This window comes from Excalfactoria chinensis, chromosome 7 (assembly GCF_039878825.1).
Source record: "Excalfactoria chinensis isolate bCotChi1 chromosome 7, bCotChi1.hap2, whole genome shotgun sequence".
Taxonomy (NCBI): domain Eukaryota; kingdom Metazoa; phylum Chordata; class Aves; order Galliformes; family Phasianidae; genus Excalfactoria; species Excalfactoria chinensis.
The window spans coordinates 5,130,756-5,148,709 of record NC_092831.1 but is presented as its reverse complement, the minus strand read 5'-3'; the positions used below and the strand labels follow the sequence as shown (position 1 = coordinate 5,148,709).

The 17,954-nt window shown below is 43.1% G+C and overlaps 1 protein-coding gene across 1 annotated transcript; it reads left to right on the top strand.

Moving 5' to 3' along the window:
• Positions 1-527: 527 nt before the first annotated feature.
• LOC140254920 (histamine N-methyltransferase-like) lies at positions 528-13,919 on the top strand. Its single transcript, XM_072342075.1, has 7 exons — positions 528-665; positions 3,230-3,380; positions 3,480-3,532; positions 6,332-6,439; positions 8,481-8,611; positions 9,104-9,197; positions 12,156-13,919. Exons 2-7 carry the CDS (start codon positions 3,244-3,246, stop codon positions 12,509-12,511), a joined length of 879 nt encoding a protein of 292 aa, XP_072198176.1. The 5' UTR covers positions 528-665; positions 3,230-3,243; the 3' UTR covers positions 12,512-13,919.
• Positions 13,920-17,954: the final 4,035 nt, after the last annotated feature.

Here is a 17,954-nt window from a genome sequence, read left to right as displayed (position 1 = left end):
ACAGGGTTGTCCCCCAGCAGCTCAGGCTGCCCACAGCCCATCCAGCCTGGCCTTGGGCACCTCCTGGGATGGGGCAGAACACTGCCCTGGGCAGCAGTACCAGGGCCTTACCACCCTCTGAGTACAGAATTTCTTCAAAGAGTCATAGAATGGCCTGGGTTGCAAAGGACCATAATGCTCATCTAGTTTCAACCCCCTCTGTTACGTGCAGGGTCACCAACCAGCAGACCGGGCTGCCCAGAGCCACATCCAGCCGCCTTCTTAACATCTGACCTGAATCTCCCTTACAGAATCTCAGAATGGCTCAGAGATGTCTCAAAGAGACTTCACACGTGGACATATAAGCAGAATCACAGCTGTGGTGTTGGAACCAGTCAGAGGTACCTGATGTGATATCATTTTCCCTTTCTACCCCTTTTTCCATGACCTTTCCAGCTGAGCTGTGCACAGTGGTAACTTGGGACAGCACGTGTGTGAACTGCAGCCAAACTCCTCTGTTCACCCCCATGCAGTGCTTGCAGCCCAGAATCACATCCCTGGACCTCCTCCCATCAGCAACGTCGTGTCCTGGGTTGGGACCAGAGGCACAGAGTGGACAGCAGTGCAGCACAGCACAGTGACGTTGCACCGCACCGACGGAGCTGCTGCTCACTGGGTCCCATCACGTAAGTACCAGGCATGGGCATTGGCTGCACGGGCATCCTCCAGCAGCACCATCCCCCATTAACAAGCCCCAAACCTCCTGCAAAGGAAACAGACCCAAATGAACATCCAAGATTTTCTAGCAGTCTGACCCCGAATCCCAATCCTTTCTTCTCTCTGACCCTCTGTCTCTTTTTTAAGCTTACTTTTGAAGTTCTCTAGCTGCAGTTCAAACTGCAAAACATGAAATAGATGGGGCAAATTTCGGCAGCCAAAAACATAATGAAATAGATGAGATAAATTCCTTGAACTGCACATGACGTGAAAATGAATCTCAGCTGTTTGTTAGAGACTGCAGAGCCAGGGGTGGGCAAATTGAATCACAGGAAGCAGAGAGAGCTGGACAAGAAATGTTGATTATCTCTATCTCCTCTCATTAACAGCAAAATATTTTCCTCAAGATTGAAGGTCGTAAAATATTTTAGCAGCACGCAGTGAAGCTTCTTTGTGAACTGAAAGCAAAAAGCAAGGAGGTGAGCTGAGAGACAGCCGGGTAAATGGGGATGCTGCTCCCTACTTCTCACACAGGGCAGGCTGGCAGCTCTGTGCTCAGGGGTCCCAGCACATTCCTGTGCTGTGCCAACCAGCACTTGGCACTGGGCAGAGTTCTCATGTTCTTTCAGCATCTTTTTCATCTGGTTTTCTGTTCCAAAAAGTATCTCTGCTGTGTGAGAGGGGATGGGATACAAGGAGGGGCGGGGAGGAGGTCTGCTGTGGTGGCTGTCCTTAGGAGGAGTTGTTCTGGCTAAGCAAGCAGCACAGTACAGCCTGTGCTTGGGCTCTGGCAGCAGCATGTGGTTCCTCGAAGAAGAGGAATAGTGGGAATGCCTCCTGTGAGAGCCTCTGGGACGTGCAGAGCTTCAGCTCTTGTGATGCAAAAAGAGCACGTGTCATGAGCTGGACGGTATTTTTGGCACCAGCAGAAAAGACAGCCAGTAAAGCCTGGCAGCTGTTGTTATCATTGAAAAGGAACAGAAGTCCAATGAGAGCGATAAAAATAACCAGTGAGGCTCAGAAGGGGGAAGCGGGGAGCAATGGCAGTCACAGGCAGGGCTCCTGTGCATGGTGCCTGTAGGGAGGAGTAGGGGTCCTCTTCCCTCTGGTGAGGACAAGATGTGATAGGCTCAAGCTATAGTCTCAGTCCTTCCTGCTGTGTCCAGGAACCATGCTGCCTGCTCTGGCTCCAGGGCTCTTGATGTCCATCCCATCAACCTGTGTGGCTTTCAGGAAAGCTCTACTTTGCCTGTGGGAATTGCACCTTTATATTCACAGGGATTAAAAAATACAGAGTGCATTTTTACAGGGTTTTTTGTTGTTGCTGTTGTTGTTTTCAACCCTGATGCCAGCGTCCCCTTTAAGAACATCCAAAGTTTCAAAAAGGAGCAATAAAGACATCCACTAGCATCTCTGGAGACATGTGCTGCACTCTGCTAACCCAGCCCAGCCCTTCTGAGCCCTCTGTGCCTCCAAAGCATGAGGGAGCTTCTCTCTATTTAACAAGCATCTGAACCCCTTCCAGTGGGTTGTCGCAGTGTCCTGTGTCAGCGAAGCCAAAAAAAGCTGGTGTGGAGATTAATGACATATTTCCATTTGCTGCTTCGATCTACGCCTCCTATTGCAACATTCCACAGTGTTCTTTAAACAGCACACGGACAAGAGCAGTCTTTCATTCAGCAATCACTGTGCAGCCATGTGATAAACCCTCATATCTAGCACCTCTCCATTGCTTGTTTTCCCTTCTCCTAGTGTAAGAAGCTGGAACAGTTTTTGGCCTAAAGCTTGTTCAGTACCCATCTGAGACATAACCTGCTTGACAAGCTTTTGGGGTTAATGGTTACCATGAGCACAGTGGTAAAAGAAATGTATGTGGCTGAGAGACCAGGAGAGAGCTTTTTGGCTGTTGCTTCTTTTGGGCATTCAAGCTGACTTATGGAAGTCCTGTGTCAGAGGAGACGACCACCATGCAGCCAATGTGCATACCTAGCAGCTCCACCATGCAACAATCGCATGATCAACTGCCAGTTACCCAACAGGAGAGGCATGTACTGTGGGTGTGCTGTTGTCCCTGATAAACAAAATGTAAGTATCCCTGAGGAACCAAGCAGAAGTGCCCCTGACAACCAGCTGCTCACTCTGGCAACCAAAAAGATGCTAGGGAGAGAGTAAAAACCCTAAATGTTTCAAGGAAGAATGAGTACTCCCTCTGCCAAACTGCTGAGCAAGTGAACAAGATATTGCTAACCAACTTGCTGCCTCCCTGCAGACCAACAAGACATTGCTGCATCTCTACTGGACACTATCCCTGCTTTGGAAACTGTTTGATAGATTTTCTCTCTTTACTATTGCTAGCTTCCCCATCTTCTCCACATTCCTTAATTGCTTAGAATTTGTCATAAATCAATTAGATAGCAATTGTCCTCATTTGTTGCCTAAATCTTCCTCTGGGGATATGTCAAACCATCCCCAGTAATTGAATCAAGACACCAGATATGGGAGTGGAGCAGATTTCCCCCTCTGCTTTGTGCAGCTCCCGGATCCATCATGGCATCCCCCATGAGGAACCTGCTGACAGACCTCAGCCACTACGTCCGCTGCTTCCACATCTTCCTGGCCAAGTCTACTGAGCACCAGACCATGAAGCAGTTTGTGGAGCAGCAGCTGCCAGGCCTGCTGGCAAGGTAATGGAGGGATGGTAAGCTGACAGGGCATGGTGCTTTGTGTAGTAGACGTAACTCTCTCTGGTGTCAGCTCCCCTAACATCTGTAATTGTTTTGCAGTACTGGAAGTGGGAAGTCTGCAATCAATATTCTAAGTGTCGGTGGTGGAGCAGGTATGCTATCAGCTTCACTACTGATATGTTTCTACCCTTTTATACCAATTGCAGTAAAGGCTTTTCACAAAAAGTCATCTGGAAGAGGTGGATGAACTCTCATTCTGCCACATTACTTTTTGGGGACAGAGAGGTTCAAACTGCTCCACTTGCTTTCCATGCAAAAAACCCTAACTCAAGAGCATGAGTTAGGTTCCTCAGAATATACATATTTTTTCCTTTCAGTTACCTTCCCCTGTATCTCTCATGGTCTACTGACCATGGCCACTGCATAAGCCCCTTCTGCAGCTACTGGCCCCAAAACACCAGGGCCAAACATGAGCCCAAGTCACCAGCATGTGTTCCTCTGTTTTGCCATCTGCTAATGGCACAGCTGGGGACACCTCCAGCCTTACCTGCATGTGCTTATCATAGAATGGCTTAGGTTGGAGGGGACCTTAAAGATCTGATGGACAGGATTGACAGCACCAGATCAGGCTGCCCAGGATCCCATCTAACCTGGCCTTGAATGCCTCCAGGGCTGAGACATCCACACAGCTCTGGGCAGCAGTGCCAGGGCCTTGCCACCCTCTGAGTAAAAACTTTCTTTCTAACATCCAACCTAAATCTCCCCTCTTTCAGCTTAAAGCCATCTCTCCTTGTTATACTTGTCCCCATCTGCCCTAACTGGCACCTTGCAGCCATGTGGGGGACATGGTGCTCCTGTTCAGTTTGATTTCAGTCTTCTGCAGGTCTAGGTTTCTGCTGACCAAGCTTCACTGGGATCTGTAATATCAGTAGGAAAAAGGCTGCGGTTAACTAGATGGATAAAACAATCCCAACAGCTCACAGTGGCTTCTTTTCATTATGTTCTCACTTAAGTTCCTTCTTAATTAAAGTTTATTTTTCCGAATTCTGCTCAGCCCATTAAGACATCAAACTATATGAACAGTTTGTTTATTTTAAATGCTTTAGTCATACTACCTCCAAGGATTATTCTCAGTTTTGTTGTTCTCTCCTGATATGTAAAGAAAATTGTATGTAAATGGTGGGTGTTGAGTAGCAAATAGACAGTGTGGTAGAGCAGGAACATTTCCCTCCAATCAAAGGAAGCCACTCGTCTGCCAATAAAATGCTGTTTACAACAGGAACTCTTTACTCAATTAGAAAGGTCCTTAATTACTTAATCAGGGGCACTCCAGTTTAGCAAGGAAGGTGTTCAGTCAATAATGTGTCAGTGTTCATTTTGCAGCATAAAGGCTGACCCAAAGCTTGTCCCTGCTGCAGGTCCTTGAGGGGCCAGGAGGGAGCAAACTCCAGAGAACCAATCCCCATTCTAATGCCAGCATCTGTGGCCTCATCCCCTGCACTTCACAGCATTGAAGGAAAAGGTTTTTTTCCCCATTTTTTTCATGTCCTGTGAACTTTCTCCACAGTGAGAAAAAAACAAACCATTTAATGCAGCATCATATCCCATTACCCTTGCCCATCTAATGCATCTGCCTTTGCCTACAGCCTCTGCCTTATTAAGTTCACACTCCAGCGCGCAGCACTCTGTACCTTTAAAAACCATAAAAGTCATCAATGCTGCTATAAAGTAGCAACTGTGCTATAAACTATCCCGTTACGTAAAATGTTTAATTAGAAACTTAATGGCGAACATAGTGGTAGCCTTTAAAAGGTAATTGTGTTGGAGAGTTTAAATAATTCGGATAGCCTAATTGCCAAATTGTTGATAATGCAAGCTGCTGCAAATTTGACTGTAAAATGCCTCAGGACACTTGTTTGCATATAAAAGAGCTAACTGAAGTCAATTAAGGCTGTGGATTAAGTTATGAATCAAACTGGTGCTTTTTTGGTTAAAAACAATACAGGGGTGGTTTGGCCACAGAAGAGTGGAAGGGGATGTATTAACCTACTCACATATGGGAACAGGAAATTAATCCTTTTTTATTCTGATCTGCACTGCCTTTTCCTATTTTATAGGAAGCTGGCAAATCAACCAAAGCAAACAAACGATTGCACTAGTTACTTGCGAATTCCGTTTTTCCAGAGTTTACCATGGCTGCCTGCAAATGACTGACTTAGCTCTGATTTGCCAATGAAATACTGGGTGTGCAGTGATAGCAAAGCCACAGCTATTTATGCTACTTCCAAAATTCAACTTCCCTTCCCTCAAAGAACATGCCTGCCAAGATGTCAAGTAAATGTTGGTGTTATTAATTGCTTTATGAAAGTCTCACAAGTCTGAAAATGTTGTACTCTTCCTTAGGTTTTACTGTTAAATTCTTGAGGCCTAAATGAGATGTGAGACCCTTGGGTTGGAGTGTCTTGTTCTGACGTGGGGCCTGGGGCCAGAAGCAGGTAGAGAGCATTTAGTGCTTAACTGGACACTCCCGGTGGAGGACCACGTAGTGGGTTGAGCTCCTGTGTACACATTACATTCTGCCTCTTCTGTTTATCCTTTTCATTTGTTTATTCTTCTATTGTCTTTTTCACCTACATACATTCTAGCAGAATAAGCAGCAGTGTACCCTAAGAAATCCATTCAAACCAGCCATACATCATCCCTGACTCAGGAGCATCATCTCCCTGAGCTTCCTATATGTTTTACAGGGAGAGGTGGCCAAGAGCAATGGCTAGAGCAAAGCCTTCAGTGGCAATCTGCTGAGAATTCAAAGCACCTACATATACCTATATCATACATGTTCTGTACCTAAATGCCATGCATCAGACTTAAAATAGGGCATTGGATGCTGCTTGAGATAATATCTACCTGAGCTTTGTTTTCATCTCTTGTGTGGTTGCCTCTTTCCCTAGGTGAGATTGACTTGCAGATCATCTCAGCTGTGCAAGCCAGTTTTCCAGGTGTTGCCATCAACAACGAGGTGATAGAGCCAAGTGCTGATCAAATCCTCAAGTACAAAGGTATTTTGTCATTAAATAAATTAAAATTACATTGAATATTCTAAATGCATTAAAAGGAGTTGTACTCTGGATGATCCCAAGTTCAAAGGCTCTTAAAAGTTAAGTTTGAAGTGAAGAATGGGCAACAGAGCATTTGTTGTGTTTATCAGACAGTCTGGGCACTAGCACATAGCTCTGCTGTCCCATCTGGGCAGTGGATCATAGGCTATATGAAGCTAAGTTTGAGTGACATCTTCCTGGATTCACCTTCAACTACTGATTAACTGGCAATCCTGTTCCATTTTGGTGAGTTTCTTTCCTGCAGAAAGTTAAAATATATATATATAAGTTGTCATCCTTATTTTAAGGTTTATGCTAAACTAGAAATGAAATATTCATCTGAATTTCTTTATTTAAGCTTTCTTATTTGGTAATTAATCATGTCCCCAGTAGGTATCATTAATTATGTTTCTGTGCTCTTTTTTCCATGGAGAATTGGAAACGTTATCTGTGCCTCTGAGGATTCCGTAGTTCTGTTTTCTGCCTAACCAGCTTCTTTCTTCTTGGAAAGGAGAAGCCAAGCTCACGAGAGAAACTTTCTTCCTGGGACTTGCAGTGGTGACAAACAGAACTTCCTCTTAGGAAGTGTCATTAGATGGAATCTCTTCTCACAGTCTTGTGGCCAAGAAGTGGCCTTCCTTCATTCCTAGCCTGTGTGAGGATGAAGTCCTTTGGTGACCATGGCCGGTGCTTTGGTTTCATTGCCTGAGCGACATGTTGTGACTGTGGCCATCCCAGTACAGAGGCACGAGTCAAGGGCCTGTGGATGGCAGCAAACTGGGTTGAAATGAGGATTCAATTTAAGGAATTTTTCAATGTGGTTAGGGCGATTTGTCTTGGGTTCAGAAGAATATTTGGGCAAAAGCTTTCCATAATCAGAATGAGTTTGTCCTTTCTGAAATGTTGCCTTTACAACCTTTCTAGGCGCATAATTCACTTTCCTTCCCAGTGTCTCCTTGCAGACCGCATAGCAATTGAACTGGAGCAGATTGCACCAGATTATGTGTGGTGGTGATATGAACTGCTGCTGAAAGAAGCCCAAGTTTAAAACAGCAAATTAAATCTGAGCTGCAAGTGCTATGGCCAGTGACTGATAAATGGAAGCAAGCAGAGCAACAGCAGCAGCATCCGAAAGGGATGCTCCATTTCTGGCCATAAAAGAGGGGAGATAAGAACTGATGGAGCATTTCTCATCTGTCTGACTGGGATTTATCCTAATCACAGCCCAAAGGAGGAACATTGTGATTAGCAGTGTAAAGGCACTGGTGTTAGCAAATCATGTTTTGAACATGTGTTCTGTAGCTAAGGCTCAGTCTGCCTTTGGGCCATTTAAGTTTTAAATTTATGTTAACTCCAGTGAAGCACAGGAATTACATCAGAGCTAGTTTTTTTCCTGGAGCAGTTCTAAGCCCTAAGCAGGAGAAGAGCAAGATGAGCTCCATATGCCAGCAGATGGACATTTGTATTCCAGCGACTCCTAAAATACAGAATCATTCCCATAGTTTGCTTCTATAAAAGCAACAAAATGCCGTGGGGAGCCAAGCCCATTAGTATAACTTATGCTTTGAATCCAATCCTCCATCCTCAAGTTCTTATATTTATTCGGTCAGATCTGGGAAACCCTTTGGCACAGTTTAGCTTCTGCTCCTCCATGTGGATGTTGCATGACACCTCAGTGAAGGGGCCTCATTGGTGTTTGTCCCAACCAACATCTTTTAATGCAGCTTGAACCAGCCATAAGAAAGAGTTCCTTTTATTTTTTTTCTATCAGATAAAGACTAGGGGAGACCAAATGAAGGTGCAAAGGGGAAACATCAGACACTCTTAAGACTTCTTACAAAGATCCAGACAGCTCCCTTCTCACAGATAGGTTAAATTGTGTTAAATTGGTAACAGAGCTCTCTGCCTAAATGTGACTTCTGGATGTATTAGGGCTTTGAATAGATATTAATCCCTTATATGCAATTGAGTTTACTTTGTCCTGTCTTCTCCCGTATTTCAGAACGTGTGGCTGCAGCCTCAAACCTCAACAATGTAAAGTTTACCTGGCATGAGGAGACAGCTAATGAATATGAAAGTCGAATGAAGGCCGAAAAGAAGTCTCAAAAATGGGACTTCATTCACATGATTCAGGTAAAAGTTAATAACTTAAAAGTTGTCAAAGATTTGGCTGTTAAAAGCAAGCACGAGGTATGTGACCTCATTATCCACTCTGAGGGAAGAAAGGTGAGTTTATTTCCCTGTAATTTAAAGTATTTAAGCAGAAGTAAACTGCAAAAGTGAAAGATGAGTTACAGCAAAGCAGCTTTGAGCACAGTGGTCCTATTAACCAGGCTGAGGGCAGCAGTCAACTGAAAACACATTTTAACTAGCATTTTCAAAGTCCCTCGTCCTCTCTGTGAAATTGCCTTTGTTTCCAAGTATACTGAAGCCATTGCACGCTGTCCTCATAGCTAAGGAAGACAAACCTTTTAATCCCAGATTTATGAACAAACATGAGCTTGGTGCACAGGAATATGAAGGCAGGAAAGGGTTGCTCCTTTTGGTTCCTTTTACCTTGTGGTACCAGTTATAGTGTTCTCCAGGGCCTCAACATATCTCTGTAAGTGTTTCTGCTGTTCCCAGATGCTGTACTACGTGAAAGACATCCCTGCAATTATCCAATACTTCCACAGCCTCCTGGATGCACAGGCAAAGCTCCTCATCATCCTGGTGTCAGGTGAGAGCCACTCCATGACATGTTCAGTAGGGCAGGAGCCACAGGACCTCTGAGATTCCCAGACAGTAATGTGTATTTTTGTTTGCAATATCCCTTATTGCCTATAGAGGGAAACTGGAATAAACAGTGCTCATTCACCTGCATCTACAGAAATCCGCATGTTGTCTATACCTACACAGCTCCGTGCTGCAGAGTGTAAAAGCAGAAAGTTTTGTGACCCAGTAAGCCCATTCTGTGGGTACAAAACACCTTTCTCTCACCTTTTTCACCTGCCTGTCCTGAAGCTCTGCCAGTGATGGAGCAAGAGCCGCATCAGGCTCTGCTGCAGCTGTTTTCTGCCAAAGGTTTTCAATGCCAAAGGCACTGTCTTGCTCTTGGAGATGTGTAGCATTAAGAAAACAGCTAGGGCAGGGCTCGGCTGTACTGTACAGCAGCTGTTGGAGCACATGTGGCTCATTTTCTTCTCAAACTACATGTCTCTTTAATGTAGCTCTTTTGGGTGGAAAACAGTGTTTTTTGTTTCGGGTTTTTTGGTTGTTTTTATCTCAAGGGTTTAAGTGGTTTTATTGAATTTGGCCATATCTGCAGTCTGAAATGTATGTGATGGAGTTCTGTTTTTTGTCCTTGCCTTCATGAAGTTTCTGCAGAGAAATTGCACTTCTCTGACTTGTTTTTCTCCAAAATGATTTTTGCTTCAAAGTGCTTTCAAGCACTTCGCTGCAAGAAATCTGAATCTTAAATGATCTGAGTTACTGTTATTGTTCTTTGAGTAACAATAATAGATTATAATATCAGTTTATTGCTAATTAGGTGCCTATAGTTGTAGTGCCTGTCATTGAAACTCTTTTTCAGTTGCTTAACGTGTCTCTTTTGATGTTTATGGAATGTAAATACAGGGAGGAACGTGTGTCTAATCAAAATCAGTGTCACTATAAATTTCAATTTATGGAATTTCTTGGGAACCTTCCCTGGGCCAGGTGGTTCCTTGTTGTATCATTCCTCCCATATCTCCTCCTCACACCTTCAACACATGATGCCTAATGGTTGCATGAGTAATTTCAGCTCTTTTGTGTTCAGACAGAGGAAGTTACAAACACAAGTGCCGGGTAATGGCTGTTTCCTCTGCAGGTGCAATTAGTGAATAGGGTCCCTTTGAGAATCAGAATTAGTCTCACTAAAGTGGGACATGGCAGCGCGTCTGGGGAAATGTGTAGACCATAGCAAGAGGTCAGAAAGTGGAGTGGGAAATGCTGGGGGAAAGGAAAACCTTGAGGAAAATAAGTGTGCAGAGAAAAGAAGAGCAAAATGAGCACCGAAGCAAAAAGAGCTAATGAAAGATAAGCAGAACGAAGCTCGTTTCCAGCAAATAAATAAATAATTAAAATGAAGGCAGTGCCATTTCCAACACAAACACATTAGGATGTGTTAATTAAAAAACATTCTGGGAATAGGATTGATAGCAGAGGGCTCGGCCACTCGGTGGAGGTTGCAATGCCGCCTGATCCATCCCTGCTGGGAGAGCAGGCGAGTTGCAAGAGCTGTATGGTGTTATTTTTAACACATTTTAAAAATGTGTTTACATCGCCTTGAAAACAAAAGTAGTGCCATATGCTGAGCCTATTGAGAGCTATTATAATAATGCTTTGTTCAGGTAGTGTATAATTGCTCAGCTCGGAGATGGCACCGAGTCATACAACACTGACACCAGCAAATTTTCTGCTATTAGTGCTCTGCATTCAATTTCCACCAGGTGAAAGAAAATATCGTAGCCCTTCTAAACACCAAACTGTTTATTTGACTATAAATAACTGCTTGCAGATAAAGCATTTGCAAAAGTGCCAAGCAACTGGTTTTAGCAGTTAGGGAGATTTATAGTCATAACTCTCAAGACCTGCTCATTAGGCTTAAAGGTATTTTCATCCTGTCCAGTCAATTTGGGTGATCCTTTTATAAATGATGTATTGCAGAAATGCTGAATCACAGATCCTGAGTGAGGGAAAACAAAGAAGTGAAGACATATCTGGGGAGTTTTCAGCTTACCCAATTGGTTTTCTTTGTAAAACATACCTTTAGAAGAGGGGGGTCTTTGTGTGGGCTTTTTTGGAGGTGTCTGCAGGATCCTTTTCTTACCTGCCCCATCATCTTGGAATCATAGAAACATAGAATCTTTATGGCTGGAAAAGACCATTAACGATATCTAGCCCGACTGTCAACCCAACATCACCATCCCCACTAAACCATGTACAGCCCAAATAATACACAGCCTAAGCATCCTTCTGGCACCACTGGGAGGACTGCCTGGGATGCATGCTGCCTATGCCCCACAGCATGTCACCAGAGTGGGAGTGAAGGCTGAAGGAGAATGGTGCAGCTTCATTCCAGGCTCTGATTATTCCAATAATTTTCTCTACCACATGTCAAACTGCATGGTTAATGTGACTGGGGCTTTGCATCCCATGTGTTTAATGCAGCAAATAGTTTACTGGCAATAGGTGTTTTAATGAAGCTCTCACATAGATCAATCAACTAAGTAATTGGATGAAGAATGGGAGAGGATTTGGTCTTCCAAACAGGCACAGAAATCTAGAGAGTGCTTTAATTCAAGAAGATATCACTGAATAGCTAGTGCTTAAGACATGGACTACAGAAGGAGGTCCCTGAGAGATACAGGCCATTGCATTGGCACACATACATGGAAAAGAGTTGGAACACTTTGAACATGGAAAAGGGAAGACTGTGAGTAACAAAACATGCTGGATTTGCAGGTTGGTGACACGTCCCCCTGCCTCCCCAACCCAGAGGGAACAACTGCCTCCACTGTGCCTCATGGCTGGTGTCCTACCTGTGGGAGCCCTAGTTTGCAGTGCAGACAACAGCTAAAAAAAGAAATAAATAGATCACCAATATTTGTTCAAATAGTATTTTTCCTGAATGTTTTTCCAATGTTTTATCTCTTAGAAACCAGTGGCTGGGAAACACTCTGGAGGAAGTATGGGTCTTCCTTTCCTACCAATGACCTCTGCACTTACGTGTCCTCTGCTAATATCAAAGGGATTCTGGATTCAGTCGGGCTGAAGTACAAGATCTATGAGCTCCCATCCCACATGGACATAACTTGCTGCTTTACTGAAGGGGACGACGATGGGGAGCTGTTGCTGGATTTCTTGACACAAATCTATGAGTTTTCAAAAAATGCTCCTCCTGAACTAAAGCACCAGGTACTGGAAGAATTAAGAAAGCCTGGATGCAGTGAAAACAGAGATGGGAAGGTGTTTTTTAATAACAGCATGAGTGTAATAATGGTTGAGCCTTGAATTAAGAAAAGCAAATGGTCAGATAGAAAATATTAAGAGTTGAAGTAGGTAAATATATATATGTATATATACTCTTTACAAATGGTTTGATTTACTTCCGCGTAGTTTATTTTTTGGAGTCTGTTAAGAAATCATTGATAACATCTTCTGTTAGAAGTGATCTTTAAAACTGAAATTAATTCTGTACTAATCTATGAACGTGTAACTCAGCAGTAAATTGTGTTTTGTCATGTTGATATGGTATAATCAGACGTAACTTGGATCATCAATTCAAACACTGCAGAAACCTGACCACTTCCTCGGCTGATGGATAAGAACTGTACATGATTATGTCATATGCATTTAAAAACTGTCAGCAGACAACACAAATTACAGCTTCTTGGTGCCACTTGCAAGACTGGAGGCTTGAAACAGCCAACTGCTTGGGTAGCTGCTGAATATCTTGAGAGTACCTTAAGCTTGTTGTGACTTCAAGATCTTGTGCCTCCAGTTACCAGGAAAGTGACCCAAACCTTCTGTATGTGTGACATTTGCCTGCTCCTGCCTCCACGTGCAGCTCTGTGTGATAACACTGCTTTCCCCTTCCTGTATTTTCTCATGACATTACAACAGCAGAGTCCTTTCCCTGTGGTTCATATATATGGCAGCTATGCATGCTGAGCACTTTGGGTACTGGGTCCATACTGGTACTGCAAGACGGAAGCAACTGAAGATAGTCATGGCATAGGATTATTAACAACCAACCTGGAGGGATAGATTTCACTGGTGCAAAGCCTTGGTTAGGAATCAGCTATTGCTGTCTCTGCTCTGGTAATCAATGCATTTGTTTTGCTGAATGCTTTCATGGTTTTAAGGAGGGCAGTGCTCTCTACGAGGTGCAGTGTGGAGTGGAATGCAATACAGCCGCTTGGATGACTTTAATAGTCTGAATGCTTGGTGTATCCAGGGGCATAGGTGTGATGTCTGCCACTGAAAGAGTTTGGTTCAGTGTGGGAACAGTGTACTTCAGCTAATGCTTCAGTGGTATGAATTAATGCTTTATTTCTATGTATGCATTTCTGATACAGTGTAGATTATTGAAGATTTGAGGTGATTTACAGGAGAATGCATCAGACATTAATACCCATTTCTGTTCATTTTAGGGTGAAGTATTTGAAACACACACTTTGCCTAGTGATCAAATATTAATTCCAGTGTGTTTTAGAACATTTCCACAGCATTTCTCAGCTGTTGAACAGAATAATATCTATTGCCACTTTCACACAGTTTCCTGCATTAGGAGACCTCAGTACATCTATAAGCTGCTACTGTGATGTGCCAGAAAGGGATAGAAAGAAAATCTCTCATTAGGACAGATTCCTGCATGCATCTCTAATGGAAAACAAATTAAAGCTGCAGCTATTTCCATAGCTCTTTTGTGTCAACGACCTCTTCTAAGTGGTGCCCATGGAGACAGTGACCTCTGCATATTGCCACACCGACCCTGGCAGAAGTGATGTGTCTTTTGGAGGCCCTGAGAGGCCATAACAAACAAAAAAGCCTAATAACAACAGCCAACAAGGGCTTCACGGCCCACCCTGTGATTTTGCAGAGGTTTGAAGTAGCAGAAACAGGCTTTTTAGAGTCTTCTGGGGAGGGTTGTTCTGAAAATTCAGGAATGGTCCCACCTCGTGGTTGAGCAGGAAAAGAAGATAAACAACAGAGAAGGTTCTGAAGAGATGAGATATGACAAAAAAGAGAAATGGAAAGGAGATTCAGAAGATGAGAAATGGAGCGCTTGATGGGTGCGTGCCATTAAACGGAGCCTTATTTCAAAGCAGATCTCACTGGGGAAATGGCACTGTCGCCCCAGGCTGGAGTGGAAAACTCCTTATCTCCACACTATGGGATCCTCTGCCACGGTTTTGATTTCTGAGACCTTCAGTGAAAAAAGGGGGGTAAAATGCAGCGAAGTTCATTCTGCAGAGGTGGCTGCTTCTGCTGGGCTGAGGGAAGACTGCATTACAAAAGAAACCTTAAGAGATGCATTGTTTTTAATTTTAAATTTGTAACACACACATTTCCAAGAAGCAAACGCTGCCAGTATTATTTAGTAGGAAATGAGCGTGGGGGAAGACAATTTTATATTCATTTGAATATAAAATCTTATTTAAATCTCTCTTTTGTGCATCTCTCAAATGCCTCCCTAACAGCCTGAAGTGCCACATCTTCATGTGAGCATCACCCTGAGTTGCACAGCACAATGCTGCTGCTCCAGAGCAGGTCTGAGCAGTCCGACCCCAATGCAGACAGGAATTTGTATGGCAGTTTTGATCTTACCTGCATGCTTTCCATGTGGATTAGCTGCTTTCCTCTCAGAAAGCCCACCTTATCTCAGCCAGCAGCCTTCTCTTCTAAAGGCGCTTTTCCAGACCTCACTCTTTGCAAACCCGTGGGGGCCAATGGGCCAGATATGCCTTGCTCACACTCCTGTAAGCTACAGGTATACCTATAGGGTGTATTTATATGCTTTTTGCACAGGTTTGCTAAGAGCAATGGCCTTACGCTGTCATAAAACAGACTGAAACACAAAAGGCTTCAGGCAGCTTGTGTTAAAGACACATCAGTCAGGATCCCAGTCTTCTCAGGTGCATCCCTCCCGCATCACATACATCTGTGTGAGCAGCTTCAGGACTGTGCCTTTAAATCATACCTAGGAAAATATTCTCGCTGCTCTGTTAATTACAACAGCAAATTGAACAAATGCACTTACAGCTCAGTTGCTGTCGCCATTTCTACATCAGTGTAATTCATGCTTGTAGCCCATGATAGGATTTTTAATGTCATTACACAGTAGGGCAAAGTCTTCATTTTTAATAAAAATACAAATGCTAAAATGAAATGGATTAATATCTAATTTTACATCTTCATTTACATGATGTGCAAAATTATCCTAAATATTTGTTATGGATGGAGTGGCTTTCCACCAATTTAAGCTTTTTTTCGAACTGGAGAATGTTAACATAAATTGTAGCATAAATCATTGCCTTGTAGAGTACCAGAAGGCGCATATAAAAACCCATATCTTTACTGCACATATTTCCCATTAACCATAATCTATTAGTAATTGAAGTTCATTACAAATTCTTGTAGACTTTATTGCTATCATGCTGCATGACATAGTGAACCTGGCTTGCATAACAAGAAGTCCTTGCTGGGAAATATCCTATTAACAATGACAGTGCATTTGTCATTGCGATAATAAATCCAAGAGCTGCCTGTAGATTATAAATTATTGCGGCGCCATTTCCACTGTTGTAGTTTAAAAGTTTTGTCAGCACTTCCATTTTAAAGCCCTGCTTTTCAGGGAGTTATATCTTGACCATAAAAGTCTGCAGTGAGATGAAACTCAGTTTACAAGTTCTCAGTCTGAAAGCACATTTCTTCTCCCAGCACCATTCCTATTCCATCCATATGAAAGACTGAGAAGCAAATCCTGAGGATGTGGAAGATGTTTTTCTCTCTATTTATTTAGCTCCTAAATGGAAGAAAAACCAGATTATTTGACAAGTTATTTGTCCATCATCTTAGAATTTAAAAATATAACATGGCAAAAAAGATGGGAGCTCACTGAGCTGAAAAGCCTCAGACCTCATCTCCAGGACTTCGGGTAGGCACTGGGCAAGTCCTGCTTCTTTTCAAAGGAGAAACTGAAGAGGAATGATGTTACCTGCCTTACAAAGGTGTTTTGAGGATTAATTACAAGAGCTGAAAACCTGGCATTCACTCAAGTCATCCTTCATCATGTCTACGCAATTCTTTGAGCTCTATATACGTTTTAAGTGTTATTAAAAGAAAATTGCCATAGAGTTGAACTTTAAGTGTTAATTATGACTCGAGATATAAATGACATCAGGTCAAACCTTTCCCAATTTAACTCCGTAATTGACTTCAGCTCGTTACACCAAGGGAGATCTGGCTAACTGAATGCATCTGTCTATTATATTTCGCTGCTGCTTATAGCAATGTGTCTAATTAGCTGGATGCAAGCATTATGCTTCAATGACTTCTAAATACAGTAGGGTGAAGCCTTCACCTCCCTAAAATGACCTGGAAAACTTTCCTCCCACCAGCAAGGCAAGGTTTTCTTATCATCCTTCAATACATGTTCTGTCTTGAAGTACTGCTTGTGTTTTCATGGGGCTGAAAACTGATTTTGCTGTGAATATGGCAAACATCTTTTCATGTCAATAGTATCTTCCATGTCAAAATATCCTAAATTGTTTTAAAGCTTGATATGCAAACTGCTGAGGTGCAGCAGTCTCCTGGATGAGATTCAGCAGCTGTTGACTGCTTTTCAGCACCGTTTCACAGAAATTTGCAGTGGCTTTCCCCAGTGGAAGCAAACACACCAAGAAACAGAAAGCAAACATTGAAGCTGGCACTGCACTGGGTGTGAGCATTAGCATGTCTCCTCTGGCCAACACTGCTGTCAGATTGATGCTTTCCTCATTCTTGGAAGAGGTGGGATGTGGGTCTGGGGTCCAAGAGTGGCTCAAGATGAGGCCTAGTGCCCATCACTGACTCAGCACATTCCACAGCATGGACTAGTGATGGGAATGAATGCTTGGGACCAGCTTTGGTGGTGCAGTCCTACCTGTGTCCTAGTGCTCCATCGCACTACTCATGACGAGTGGCTCTCCTACAACATATAAAGTTGGCCTTTATTGCCTTGCACCCCTCGAGACCTAATGTTCAAGAATCAGAGTTTTCTTGCACCTCAAAAGCACTTCACCAATGGCCTCTGCTACCCACCAGAGTCCGTATGACAGGTGGAGCTGGATGTAAGGGTATCTTCCCTCTTTTTCTTTTGTTCCTCTTTTCACTCCCAGGTGTATAAGGATGAGATGCACAAATCTGTGGGCCCAGGGTGGTGCTGGTGTGACTCAGAATGGTGATGTTATTCAAGAACAGTGAACTGCTCTAAATAGGCACTGGAAAAATGAGCACGGCATATTACAGATTTCTTAATCAGTTTTATTCTGCATGTTTTGTATGTTTGAGCCAGAAAGACCCAACACCTAAAACCAAACCAAGCCAAATCCAAAGCCCCCACAAACAATAAACAAAAACAGCCTCGCAACCAATAAACAAACAACCGAATTAATGACTCTTTGATTGCCCTAAACCTAAACCATATCATCCTTTGATGCTGTCATTCGCAATCTGAGATCCCTAAATATCATAGTATTACTTTCCAACTCAAATAATATACAAGGTCCCAGGAGCTTGATGCTACAAATTGTTATTGATATTTTATAGCAGAGTTTTTTTGCAGAGGTGGCAATGAGACATTTCTTCTGGTGAGGATAAACAGAATATTTGCCATCATATATAATTTCTTTGTTTTCTTAAAGAAAACATTTTTGGAGGCTATTTTAAGGATCAGGTACGTTACTGTGGA

What these genes read in the sequence shown, in the direction of transcription:
- LOC140254920 (XM_072342075.1), top strand. Translation starts at nt 3,244, where the DNA reads ATGGCATCCCCCATGAGGAACCTGCTGACAGACCTCAGCCACTACGTC. An exon ending in CTGCCAGGCCTGCTGGCAAG is followed by an intron (nt 3,381 to 3,479) that starts GTAATGGAGGGA and finishes ATTGTTTTGCAG; the next exon opens with TACTGGAAGTGGGAAGTCTG. An exon ending in ACTTCATTCACATGATTCAG is followed by an intron (nt 8,612 to 9,103) that starts GTAAAAGTTAAT and finishes TGCTGTTCCCAG; the next exon opens with ATGCTGTACTACGTGAAAGA.